This window comes from Halichoerus grypus, chromosome 12 (genome assembly GCF_964656455.1).
Source record: "Halichoerus grypus chromosome 12, mHalGry1.hap1.1, whole genome shotgun sequence".
Classification (NCBI taxonomy): Eukaryota; Metazoa; Chordata; class Mammalia; order Carnivora; family Phocidae; genus Halichoerus; species Halichoerus grypus.
The window spans coordinates 72,135,992-72,150,541 of record NC_135723.1 but is presented as its reverse complement, the minus strand read 5'-3'; the positions used below and the strand labels follow the sequence as shown (position 1 = coordinate 72,150,541).

General features: G+C 34.1%; 1 protein-coding gene across 9 annotated transcripts in view; it reads right to left on the bottom strand.

Moving 5' to 3' along the window:
* Positions 1-14,550, bottom strand: part of FOXP2 (forkhead box P2) — a 548,352-nt gene that overhangs the window by 114,248 nt on the left and 419,554 nt on the right. Inside the window, exon 6 of one of the 9 annotated variants that reach the window (XM_036068397.2) lies at positions 7,692-7,766. The exons of the other annotated variants lie outside the window; for them this stretch is intronic. Coding sequence (XP_035924290.1) covers positions 7,692-7,766 — 75 coding nt within the window. The remainder of the gene's footprint in view (positions 1-7,691; positions 7,767-14,550) is intronic. 9 annotated transcript variants of the gene reach the window in all.

The window sequence follows — 14,550 nt, the reverse complement described above, 5'->3', positions numbered from 1 at the left end:
TGGTTTTTGAAATCTTTTCATAGGTAAATGCAATTAGCAACATTTGGAAAAACTGAATGCTTTTCTTATATATAGAATTAAAGTTAAAATACAGAATCTGTGAAAATTAATACATATGAACCATGGATTAAGACTAAAGAATTATCAGGTCATCAATAAACTCCCCTTTGAATTCCATGAATAATGGAGATATATCAGGGGAGTCACTTAGATTCTTTCTCACTGTTTTCTTAACTGTAAAATAAAGTATTTGAATTAGATGAAACATAGGGCTCCTTTTAGCTATAATATTCTATCAGTCCACAGAGGATGGAAATACGTGCTGGGTACACATCTCCTTTCTCTCTATTTTGGCAATGCAGTAACAGGGCACAACCCTTCTAATACAGCAAAGTAACTATTCAGATCATATATAAAGAGACAAAGGCAGGCATGCAAAAAAGTATATTTGCCAGCCTTAAATGAGTATATGAGATATGCAACTTGATTTAGGGAGAAACAGAGATAAAACAATAGTGTACTTGTTACTCATATCATTTTATTTCTTTATTTCAACTTTGTATTATCTATTCATCAGCAAAATATTCACTAGGTATGCATATATGATCCTGTAGGAAAATTTAAGCTTGTTTATCAAATTTTAATGACATAATTTTGTCAACACTTTCCCCCTAAAATTACACAATGTGAATTTATGAATTATGCTTAATTTAATGAGAATTTATCTTATATTTACCTGATACCTTCCCTTCAGTGTGGTATCTCTTAAGATACTCTTACTTAAAGAGTACTTAAATGAGAACTCTCATAGTCTCTTATTCCTATTCTGTATTGTCTGTTTTAGCCAGACTAAATATTTTACACATAAAATTCTAAATTAAAATTAAGGTATTACATTGTTACTCTGAAAATACTAAATATATAGCCTATGTAATCTGGAGTGTGATGTTATAACTACTACTCTGGATTGGAAAGGTAGATTGCTTCTGCCAATATTACAAAATATCTCATCCTATCTCTCTTAAGAGAGAAAAGGAAGAATATCTGTTGGAATGGTAAGCACAACGTCAGGAAAAAGCTTGGGAACATGGTTGCAAGAGCCTAAGTATTTCATTTTGTTGTTTAATGTTAAATATGACAGAAGTTCCATCTTGAAATCTTTAACTTGGTATAAGACTTTATTCTTTATCTTACCACTAAGGTGAATTTACTAGCACCAAAATTATCATTATGATAAAGGATATGATTAATTGGAAGTAAGCATGTGCAATTTCATCTAAGTTATATGAATCATTATATGATTATAGCATGACAAAACTCTGGTAATGTAAGCTTTCTGAACTCCACTGACTAAAGACTTAAAGTACAGCATGCAGTTTTAGGTTTAAGTCTTAATGTCAATGGGAATTATATGCTGCTTAACATGACATCCTATGTATTCAAATTACATGAAAAATCCAGTTATTTAGAAATATTTTTGAAGTAAATACATTGCAGCATGAATGGTGCCAGTGATAAAAATTTGATGTCTATAATTTGTTAATCCTATGCATAACAAATGACTCATTTGACTAATGAAAATTACAAATATAAAAAATTTAACTTCAAAAGAAGAGAACAAAAATGAATAGCATATAGAATTCAATAAAAACACATACACATCCTTTTACATAATTGGTCCTTTAGATACGTATACATATATGCATGGATGTTTGTGTGTGTGTGTGTGTGTGCACGCACACTCATGAGTCATGAAGATTTATACACAAGGATGACTTGTTTTTTTGTGCCTTGCGATTATTACGCTAAAATAAGATGATATAGAAATATACAAGGAACAGAAATACAAATAATAAATATGGAATATACATTTTATGTCTTTAGAAATATGCAAGAACTATAGAGTGAACAGTTAGAAGTTAGTACAGATTATATTTCATATCTGTAGAGACTACATTAATAGCTCATTACAAATAACTTTAAAATGTGAAAGGAAAAATACAGTCTATCTGAATGGGCACCATAAATTCACATTATTGCCACATACATATTCTAGTGTGTGTATCAATTTAGTTGATGAAAAATATATTAACAACAACAAAACCACATAACTAAATAAATAATCCTTTCATCAGCCCCTGATTTCTGCCATACTAATGCTTTGGTGGATCACCAAGGGGAGTAAATTATTCATTATAAATTTCAAAGAGGAGCCTCCATTGAAAAAGCTCTGCTACTGGTCCTTCTTGGAACCAACATCAAGAGAATTCATTGCAATCTCAAATATTGCAATAAAATAGAAGGTGAGAGGCAATCACTCAGGAGAGGTGTCTAGAATGAACTGAGCTCTGGGAGCTACATCCCAGCTGAGTGAGGTGTGTAAAGACAATTATTAATATTTTGAATTACACTTGGAAAGAAAAAGATTAATCAAGAAGTTGCATACAGATATCAACCAAGGTTTTAAAAACAGAAATCTTTGTTCTACTTCTGAATAGAAATAGAACAATCTGGAACAAATTTCCAATCTGGAAATTTTTTAACAGTATCCCTAAACATGGTCACTATATTATAACTCTATGGCATTAACAAAATCAGCTGTACAGTAAGGGTTTGAAATATTTGGTCATCTTAAGGCCTATTTCATACCAAAGGACTTCAAATAAAAACTACTCAAAATGAACACGATTAATTAACAAATCTAATTTGTACTGCTTCCTAATAAATTCAAGTTTACACTACTACAACTTTACACTAATAGTGAAAAGTTAAATCTAGGGTTTATAGGAAGGACTCTAAAAAAGGTACCACAATATTATCCCTGGTTAACCGTCTATAGCATGTTAGTTAAAATTGTCAATACTACCAATCAGTAGTAATTTATCTTTAACTCTTGGTTCATCTATGCTAATAAACTTATAATAGGGAAGGAAGAAAACACTGGAGGTAATCTGGCACTGCCCCATGTATCTCCTAACTTCATATCTTGGTGTACTCTAGCTGGATACAGACAATTAGGGATACAATCACTTTTCCTAACATTCTTTGGCAATGATTTTCCTTGGCTGCCAGAAGGACATCATTTAGATCTGGTGAGGAAGGACTCTTTCTCTTCCACTTAGCTATCTTCCACTTAACAAATCGGAAAACATTTGGATAACACTGATTTTTGTGAGTGAGTAAGTCAGGGTTTAACGTAAATTAATGAGTAAAGACTTTCCTCTCATTAAGGAACATTTCCATCCGTCTTAGTCATGATTCAAGGTGCAATGCCTAATGCTTCTTATTTAGTGTTAATACCAAATATGTACTTAAATTTACATCAAACAGAATTGCCTCTTTAGTCCAACCAAGAGTATACTGATGCTACTACAGCAACTGACTTGAATATCTAGTGCACATTTCCTACGTGTTAGTCATCATGCTAAGTACTTTACAGTTATAAAATTTAATCCCCATTACCACCCTATGAGGTAGATATTATTATCCTAATTTTATAGATTGAGAGCATGAGGCTACAAAAGGTAAGTAATTTGTCCAATATTCCATCTAGAAAGCTGATTCCAGAGCCCATGGGATAGATGATTTGCTGCGGGGTAGAACTCATGTAAAGACTAAAAAGAGAGATGAATTTGGATAGAAAATAAGAGATTCTTAAAGACTGTCACTCTCCTCTTTCTCTTATTTCCTCCAATCCACAATTCTCCTTGAAATGAAACATCAGGAGGCAATTGCAACAGAATAAAAATCTGTGGAGGGAGAGATTCAATGTGGTCAATGCAATTTAATTTAAATGGGTTATAAACCAACTGGACCAAGGCCAGCAAGTTTCATTTTTGGTTTTATAGGTCCAACAAGTTTTATTCATCAAAATACTCATTTGACCCAATGCTAAATGTTTTGAAAATAATACCCAAAAGACAAAGACTCCAAGCATTCAACTTAATTGCCTTAGCACTTGGAGTTAACAGGCAGAATCCTATGTAAAATAGTATTCACTTAGGTGTAAAAACCTGTAGGCAAAACTAACAATAAGATTATCTGCAGGTACGTGTTAATGAGGCCATTCAGACAGATGAGGTGTCAACAAGGTCTAGTTATTGGGGAGTGAACTTGGGTTACTATTGTGTGGTAGGGAAGCAAATTCAGGCTCTCGACAGTTAGCCATTCATAAAGCTGTTTGATATATCAGGAGGGGAAAAAAGGCATCTATCTTATTACCAATGTTTGAAAGAAAAGTAAAATAAGTGAAGATTTTTCCAGATTAGAGTTAAATATATACCATTTGAAAGAAAACTGAGTGTGAAAAGGAAGTATTGAAAAATAATCTCTCACAAAGAAGCTCTCTTACTCTCATACTCTTTCCTTTAAAGTCAGAACTTAATGCTTTTCCCTATAAAATTCAAAGTTACAATAAGGATTTTATGTCATTATTCTTAGAATGTTAAACATACAACCTATGGAGATCAAACATTTCTTTTTAAATACAACAGGTAGATAGAATTTAAGATTATAATTTTCAGGTAAGGATGATACAAGTGAGCACAATTACTCCCAAGTATTGCAATAAATTAGTAGAGGCACAATAAATATAATCTATTAGTGGATATATAAAAGTCTCACTAATGTTCAACAACGTGCTTAATAAAGAAGCACAATACTCAGAGGACAGCTAACGTCTGATGGCTACTTGCATACTAAAATACCAGAAAATGCTTATTTGAAATATATTTTTATCGTATCTTTTGTTGGGAACTGGATGGAAGAAATGCCTGGGAGAGGATGGTGGGGATGGGGAGCTTCTGACATCAGTTTAGTATCAAATAGGTAATATTACTTATTTCTTTAAGGTAATTTGAGCTTTAACCTACCTTTGGTAATTGCAAGTAGCTTTTCTCTGAAATTTATGATACTTTATTTCCAGCTTTTTAATAAACTTGGAGGATTTTTATTTTTGAAGTTAAGGGGGAGGAAGTAAAAAGTAATTTCATCTGCCAATTTGGAACATTTGCCTGAAAATTTTGGCTTTTTATTTGTGAAGGTGGATCAACCATGGAAGTAATATGTGTGATATTAAATTAATCCACTGACAGGGACATATGATCTCTTAAAATTTTTAGAATTATTACAGTGATTCACAATTTATTACACATGTCAGTTAAATAGATTATAAAGGAATGTGGCTGGCTTTAGGGACCTGTATGCATACTTTCTACACTCTTCTTCCTTTCAGCCTACCAGCTATCTTATGGTACTCCAGAATTTAACTGAGTATCACCCCAGAGTATTGGTACTTATGAAATTTACTAAATACTAAAAAGAGAGCTATGTCCATTGCACAGATATTGTCAACTGTGAATAATAGATATCATTTGCTTTAGTTTGCATCTTGATTTTAAATCCCACTATGTAGCCATTTTAGCTTGCAGAAAGGTTATGACTAATGTAGTCAATAAAAGAAAAGCACCTACTTAATATTTAGTGTTTCCCTAATGTTGTGAAGTCAGGAGGCATTATTTGCAGAGTCACTCAGTGACTAATTTGAAGTATTAAGTTTGGTGCACCACTGGATGGCAAATACCTGGTCTATGCACTTCCATACTCCCTCTCCCTATCAGCCACAGCAGACCTCACTAATTCATCTTGGTAGTCTTTCTGTCTTTTTTTTTTTTTTTTAAAGATTTTATTTATTTGACAGAGAGAGACACAGCGAGAGAGGGAACACAAGCAGAGGGAGTGGGAGAGGGAGAAGCAGGCTTCCCGCAGAGCGGGGAGTCCGATGCTGGGCTTGATCCCAGGACCCTGGGATTGTGACCTGAGCCGAAGACAGACGCCCAACCGCTGAGCCACCCAGGCGCCCCGGTAGTCTTTCTGTCTTAGATACTAACCACAGTCTTGACACATAGAACAACCTTACACTCCTATTCAACAGAGCCCTCAAGGCAACCACGAACAATCTGGCATATCCTTGGAAAGACCAATACACTGATGATCACAGACTTGGGTTATAAATTCAGCCTTGCCATTGAGGAATTAAATAGCCTCTGGTAAGTCATTTAATTTCTCTGTGGTTTGTTTTCATTCTGAAAATATGTCAGTGAAAATATAAAGATCTGATGCTACAGATTTATTCTTATGTCAGTAGAATAGAAAATGATTTTTTTTTAACTTGTAGAAATAATTTTAGATAAAGAACAAACACTATTAGTAGTTCAGTCAGCTCACTCTTCAGTCTAATGAAAACAATTTTTCCATTGGGATTATTTTAGGAAAAAGTGTTACCAATTAGAAATACTGCCTTTTCCATTTTTAATGCACTACTTTCTTAAAGTATATTTTTGGATGAATCTTTATTAATAAGTTAAAGTATACAGTTATTTTTGAAGTTTATCTTAAATTTATCTTCCTTCAAAATATAGAGAGAAACTTAGAAAATTAGTTTAGTCTTTCACATAAATTTGCATCATTTCAGCAAAACTTACCACTGCTTTTTAATTTTTGGCATTTTTTTCAGATACTATTATTTCCAAGAGAGTTCAGGAGGGGCAAACACTGTAGGATTAAAATGAATGAAACCCAAACTAGGTAACTTCAGATCATTGCAAAACCTGTTTTAATGTACAAAATTCATTACCAATTCTCTGCATTCACTATTTCCATAAAATAGTATATGTTGTGTTGTTTCCACTATTTTTGTTTTGCATCATTTTTTAAAATGCTTTATGTTTGTATATTTTCCACAAAGAATAGCATTCCATATTAATTTCACACTATTTTTATCAAGAAAAGTCTTTATTTTTTTTAAACTAAGGTATGAAATTAGAAATTTCTTCTTTATTCAGGAAGACACTATTTATTTATAAAAGTCTTAACTGTGATGTGTCCTATCAATTATAAATCAGGAAATATTATGTATAGGGTCTTTAAAGTAAATTTTGGGTGAGCCAATTTAGGAATACTCTAGTCCAGAAACTTAGTAAGTACCTCAATTCTTAAGGAAATAAGCAAAAATTCTATATATGAAAATATATGACTTACATATTTAGAGATTCCTTAAGAATACAGGTAGTATCCATGCTAAATGGAAACATGAAGTTGCTCTATTTAAAAATTCTTGAATGACCACTTCAGGATTGTTATTCCTTTCCAAGGCTAACTGGTATGTGAATTGGGTCATGAAAACAATTTTCATTGAATATTATAGTCTAAAGAGACAAATTATACCCTAGTGACAGAATATGTTAAAGAAAAAAACACCTTGGCATATTTATATGGTAACTGGCAGACATGGAACAGCAACTTTCCCCTAAAATATGTAAATATGTATTATATCTATTCATAATCTCTATTTTTTGTAAGTCAACACTATCTCATCAAATGATTCCTAAAAGTTCAAAAAAGGTGTAGTGGTGAGTCAACCATATACCTTTATATATTTCAGGTAAATTTTAATGCCATCAACTCACAGAAACAGTGAAGTATATAGATGATGAAATATAATTAAAGAGAGAATACAAGAAGTAACAGAAAACCAACTAATTACATTGGTATCTTAACATTAATCATCTCTGATTAATCGTCATCAATGAAAGGGAGTGGCTAATAGAAAGTCACAGATAATCTACTTTGTGGTATTGAGTCTATGGCTTTGTGCTTAGCAGCTGAATTTCTAATTGCCCAGTGTAACTTACTGCAAATGTGTTGTGAGGATGCCCATCACCAGAAGAGTGGCCACAGACACATAATTTTGTTTCTGGAAGCAATTCCTAGATTAAACAAAGAGAATCAGGAGTTGGCTTCCCCGCCCCCCCCCAATCTTAAGGCTTATGCTAATAATTACATTATCATTTAAAAATATTTTTGGATTATTATCTTGGTAGGTGAACATAGATGAGACTATTCCATCTTTGTGTCACAGTTAATAACAGTATAGAATTAAAAAATAAAAATAACTTGGCAAATGCAAAGTTGAATATTTGAACATAATGAATTAACCACTAATCAAAAAATTTCATGGTCTACCATGATCTTGACTCAGGAATCGCACTTCCCATTTCTAAGCTAAAATTATGGCCAATGTTAGTGAATACTCCTAAAATTTAAATGGTACTGTGATTTTAGAGTATGGGATGGTATTCGTCCTTAAAACTTTAATTACCTCTTTTTGAAAAAGCTAACTATTGACTTTTACTCAACTATAACCAATACAAATGGAACATAAATCCTGGCTTGTCATGAAATGTGAGAATAATCACAAGAATCTCTTTAAACTGCCTTAGCCATGCATTACTATAACACAAATATTGCCATTAAATATATATTTGAGGCTACGGAGCCAAACTCTACAATCTCTGTTAAAACCTGTTGAATTGTGCCACTTGTATTGAGAACTACTTTATATACTCAAATGTATAGCTTGCATTTTTATCTGTAAAAGCAAAGTGATTATTTATTGATAAATGACATGGAATGTCATTTTTTACCTAAGTAGCATTAGACATTTCAAAGATTTTGTCTGAAGGGCAAAAGGATTACACTGCATTTGAATAGACCATGTGACAACACATCCTTAGACTTCATGTAGGATATGAAAGGATGATCCCCATTCATAAGATACACCAGGGAAATTATATCAGAAAAGAAGAAAAGCAAGGAGGGATGTGGTAGGGGTGTCAGGGAGTATTTGTAGTGGTTTGATGCATGTAAATATTACATCTTATAAATAATTCTTTTCAAATACATATCTGAAGTTCACGGTCTCTGTTTAAGAAACGATTGTATATGCTTTACATGGCTATATGCCATTTTCTGCATGATAAGAGCAACATTAATTCAAACAGGAAAAATGGCTTCCAAAATAGTCCTTTCCTTTCGTTTCCTATGAAGAAGTACGTTACCTGATGCTGGCAGATGAAGACTACGGGAAGGGGGGGAGGGGGGAACGTTCAAGTTATATTTTACTGTCAGAATCCAACAAACACGTTTTCATCTAAATTATTTTGTCAACAGCCTTGTAGTACCCTTGCTAACCTTATTTGGCACCAGTGCATAATTAGATACACAGGGGTGTGACTCCAATTGAAGGTGTTGGCATTGTAGCACTCTGTGAAAATATTAACTATGAGGTTAACTCCAATTTTCTCTTCTTTAATTAAATGCACATGGTACTAATGAGGTAACCTACTGTTCCTTGATAGCACTAATTAGCTAAGAGGAGAGTACACTCTCATACTGCAATTTAAACCTAAAAATAAGGTTGAAATATGCTAATTGCAGGCAATTTAAAACAGTACAAGTTGAAGAACTAGTCATAATAAGAGAAACTGACTGCTTTACAGCTAGGCAGCTGTAACTTTGGTTAAAATCAAAACAAGCCACATGATTTTTGGACTGCTATTTAACAAGGTCATAAGCATCCTAAAAAAATGAAATGCTACTCTAAACCATAGCAATGAACCAGACTCACAAAAAATCCTCAGATCAACACTCACCTACATAAGACCAAAAATAAGTGAGCAGCACCAGAACTCCAAAGGTGCCATGACACTATTTACATTTAACACTAAAAACTAAACTCCATAAATAAGCAACATCACCTTAAACTCTTTCAAGAGCACCCAAATTAAATAAAAAATTGTACTTCATGTCTCCAATATACTACCAAATATATAGGAGTGATGAAGATTTGCCATCCCAATCACAGGGTCAGAAGGGAGGATACAGAGAGGAGTAAGTCTCAGCACTTGAGGAATATACAAACAGGAAATTGCCAGACAATGTACAAGTACAGTGATAAAAATACAAAAAAGATGCTATGGAATAAAATGGTGTAGGGACTATTTAAGGATATCAGAAGCATTTCATTATAAGAAGGAGATTTTGACTCCATTTCTCTACAGATTAGAGCTCTGCGATGAAAGTAGCCTGGAGCTTCATGTTGAGAGAGAATGTTCTCCATTCTCAGCTCAAATGACTTAGAACTATGATTTCAATGAATTTAAGTATAATCCAACTGTATTTTCTTTAATTGCTTTTCAAACATTTTCCAAATATGATTTTAACTGATAAACAATGAGATAAACTTTAATATCAAGCAAGATTCTGAAAGACCTTCGGAATCACTAAAATATAAGTTCTCATTGTACAAAGTATATTTTCATTATTTTGTATTTTTTTTAAGATTTATTTATTTATTTGAGAGAGAGAGAGAGAAAGAGGGAGAGGAAGGGTAGAGGGACAGAAGAAGAGGGAGGAGAGAATCTTAAGCAGACTCTCTGTTGAGTGCAGAGCCTGATGCAGGGCTTGATCTCAGGACCCTGAGATCATGACCTGAGCCAAAATCAAAAGTCCGACACTCAACCAAATGAGCCACCCAGGTGCCCCAATTTTCATTATTTTTTTGATTCCATAGGATCATAATGTCATATTTTCATTAACCAGAAACTGACTAATCAAAACACTCACTGACTGACAATGCCAAATCATTCTTATTAACACAGACGGAAATAAAGCACATTAAAATTAGTTTATCCTTAGGGACAAGAGAGATATGGACTGCCCCACACTGAGGACTCACAGTGACATTTTTTTTTGCTCCTGTCACTTTGCATGCAAAATCATAGAATATATACAGTTTAAATAATCAAAAGAGTTGAGTAAGCAATAAAAATAGAGTTAAAAAGTAAAATTTGTGAAAATGGAAAGCTAACTTAATTTTAAAGTTTACTGGGGTGCCTGGATGGCTCAGTTGGTTAAGCGACCAACTCTTGATTTTGGCCCAAGTCATGATCTTGGGGTCATGGGATTGAGCCCTGAGTTGGGTTCCATGCTGAGCATGGAATCTGCTTAGGATTCTCTCCCTCTCCTTCTGCCACCTCCACCCCCTGCACTGTATGTCTCTCTCTCTCTAAAAAAACCCCCAAAACCCAGAAAACAAAACCCTTAAAGTTTACTGAAGAACAATAACAGAAGAAAGCGAATCATTTGAAAAACAAAAGCTTTTAACTCCCAACTAATAACTCCTGGAGTTAAAAGTATATGAGAATAAATTTTGCACTACCCTTAGCCCATCACCATGTCTTGCCAAAAGACTTGGTTGAAGAAACCCACCTTTGAAAAACCCACCCAGCTTCTTCTCCTGGCTGTCCTAGAGCTTTCTACAACAGAAAGCGATAGAATATTGGCAAGAAAGGCTAATAAACCTCTGATCAACCATGCTTTAATAGATTCATGAAGTTGCAAGTCTGTAAAGAAATAGCAAGGCAAATGAAATCAGACAGTCATATAGAAATGGGTCTCCTAGAGGCAACCTGACATATTCTAGCAAATCGCAGGGAAATACAATGTGGATGGATGTTTTAAGTGTTTGCATCTGTTTCAAATAAGCACCAAAGAACCTTTTAACAGTGAAAAGGCCAGGACAGTGTATAGGAATGAGCTTTTAATATTAACTTCAGAAGGAATCTATTCTTTAGTTAAATATAGATCACTGTAATTTCTGTTAAAACAATAAAAATTAAGTCATTTAGTGTTGAAAATAAAAATACTAGCTCTGGAGACAGTCTGACAGGGTTCAGATCCTGACTCAACACTTATTAGTGGTGTGACCTCGAGCAAGTTATTTAGCCCCTCTTGGCCCTTCTCTCTAGACAGGGGATGGTAAGTAACACCATCATAAGATTAAATACATTAATTTGTATCTAGAACAGTGCTGGTACTCATATACTTTGTTTATTAACTGTGTACTTAATATTTATTAGCTCTCATTACTGCTTCAGAATATTCAATTTTTTCAAATAAAAATATTATGAAAGTCCTACTATGTATGCATTATTACACACTGTAAATTACGCACAAATTCTCAAGACATTATGTCTGCATACAAATAGCTTTCAGGCTCTCATTAGACTTCATGATACAAATCAAAGCCTCTTTCACATGCACAAAAAATATTTTAACTACGGAGGTAAAATATCTGTACTCTGAAACCTACATAACAGTGATAAAAGAAATTGAGCATGACACAAATAAATGGAAAGATATACCACGCTCATGGATTGGAAGAACTAGCTGTTAAAATGATATTACCCAAAGTAATCTACAGATTCAATGCAATCCCTATCAAAATACCAAGAGCATTTTTTACAGAACTAAAACAAATCATCCTCAAATGTATAGGGTACCACAAAAGATCTCGAATAGCCAAAGCAAACTTGAAAAGGAAGGACAAGCTGGAGGTATCACAATCCCAGATTTCAAGCCATTCTACAAAGCTACAGTAATCAAAACAGGATGGTATCAGCACAAAAATAGACACAGATCAACAGAATGGAACAGAGAGGCCAGAAACAAACCCACACTTATATGGTCAATTAATCTATGACAAAAGAGGCAAGAATAAAAAATGGGAAAAAGAGAGTCTCTTCAACAAATGGTATTGGGAAAACTAGAAAGCTATATACAAAAAAGAAGAAGAAGAAGAAGAAGAAGAAGAAGAAGAAGAAGAAGAAGAAAAGAAAAGAAACTGAACTTTCTTACACCTATAAAAAAATATAAACTCAAAGTGGATTAAAGACCTAAACATAAGACCCAAAACCATATAACTCCTAAAAGAAAACACAGGCAGTAAACAGTTGGACATCAGTCTTAGCAATACTTTTTTTTGGATCTGTCTCCTCCAGCCAGGGCAACAGCAAAAATAAACAATTGGGACTACATTAAGCTAAAAGCTTTTGTACAGTCAAGAAAACAATGAGCCAAAAAGGTAACCTACTGAATGACAGAGGATATTTGCAAATGATATATTCAGTAGGGGTTAATATCCAAAATATATAAAGCACTCATACAACCAACACCAAACAAACAATCCAATTCAGAGCACCTAAACAGGTATTTTTCCCGAAGAAGACATACAGGTGGCAAACAGACACATGAAAAGATGTTCAACATCACTCATCATCAGGGAAATGCAAATCAAAACCACAATGAGATGTCACTTCATACTTGTCAGATTGGTGAGTATCAATAAGACAAGAAATAACAAGTGTCGACGAGGATGTGGAGAAAAGGAACGCTTCAGGCACAACTGGTAAGAATGTAATCTGGTGCAGCCACTGTGGAAAACAGTGTGGAGGTTCCTCAAAAAGTTAAAAATAGAATTACCATACCATCCCGCAATTCCACTTCTGGATCTGAAGAAAATGAAAATACTTCGAATTTGAATTGAAGACACCTAATTTGAAAAGATAGGTACCCCTATCTTATTGTTTACCATAGCCAAGACATGGAAGCAACCCTGAGTCCACTGATAGATGAGTGGATAATGAATATGTGGTATATATGCATACAATGCAATATTACTCAACCATAAAAAAGAAATCTTGCCATTTGCAACAATATGTATGGACCTGCAGGGTATTCTTTTTTTTTTTTTTTTTCAAGATTTTATTTATTTATTTGACAGAGGGAGACACAGCGAGAGAAGGAACACAATCGGGGAAAAGCAGGCTTCCCGCCGAGCAGGGAGCCTGACTTGGGGCTAGATCCCAGGACCCTGGGATCATGACCTGAGCCGAAGGCAGATGCTTAATGACTGAGCCACCCAGGCGCCCCACCTGCAGGGTATTCTGCTAAGAGAAATAAATCAGACAAATACCATATAAGTTCACTTATATGTGAATCTAAAAAAAACCCAAAACAAACAAAAAGAGAACACAAACCAGAAAGAGATTCATAAATACATAGAACAAACTGTTGGTTGCCAGAGGGGTGGGAGGAGGGGTGAAAGAGGTGAAAGAGATTAAGAGGTACAAACTTCCAGTTGTAAAATAAAGAAGTCACAGGGATGTAAACTACAGCATAGGAAATAGAGCCAATAATATCGCAATAACTTTGTATGGTGACAGATGTTAACTAGACTTATCGTGGTGATCATTTCATAATATATAAAAATGCTTAATTACTATGTTGTACATCTGCAATTGATATATTATTGTATGTCAATTATACTTGAGTAAAAATAAAATTAAATATATGTATTTTTCTTTTTAGAAACCTGATGCAGCAAAGCAAAAAATTAATGAGTGTGTTTGCATTCACTGACACAATAAAGTGACTTTTAAGGAAGAATATAATTTTTGCAAAGTTGAAGATATATGTTTCATAGAAAAATAGGCAAGAATCATATACTGATCTTTCATGATAAATGAAAATGTTTTAAATTATAGTTTGTTTCTTGAGGTTGGCTAAAGCTGTGCTCAGATTTTTCTTTAACTTTTTTCCTAAGATTTTATTTTTTAAGTTATCTCTACACTCAATTTGGGGCTCAAATCCACTACCCTGATCAAGAGTTGCATGCTCCACTAACTGAGCCAGCCAGATGCCTCTTTCTTTAACATGTTGAAAACCTAAGCATCTGGGGCTCCTGGGTGGCTCAGTCGGTTAAGTGTCTGCCTTCATGAAGCTCAGGTCATGATCCCCAGGTCCTGGGATGCAGCAGGGAGGCTGCTTCTTCCTCTCCCTCTGCCCCCCCCAACTCATGCTCAAATTCTC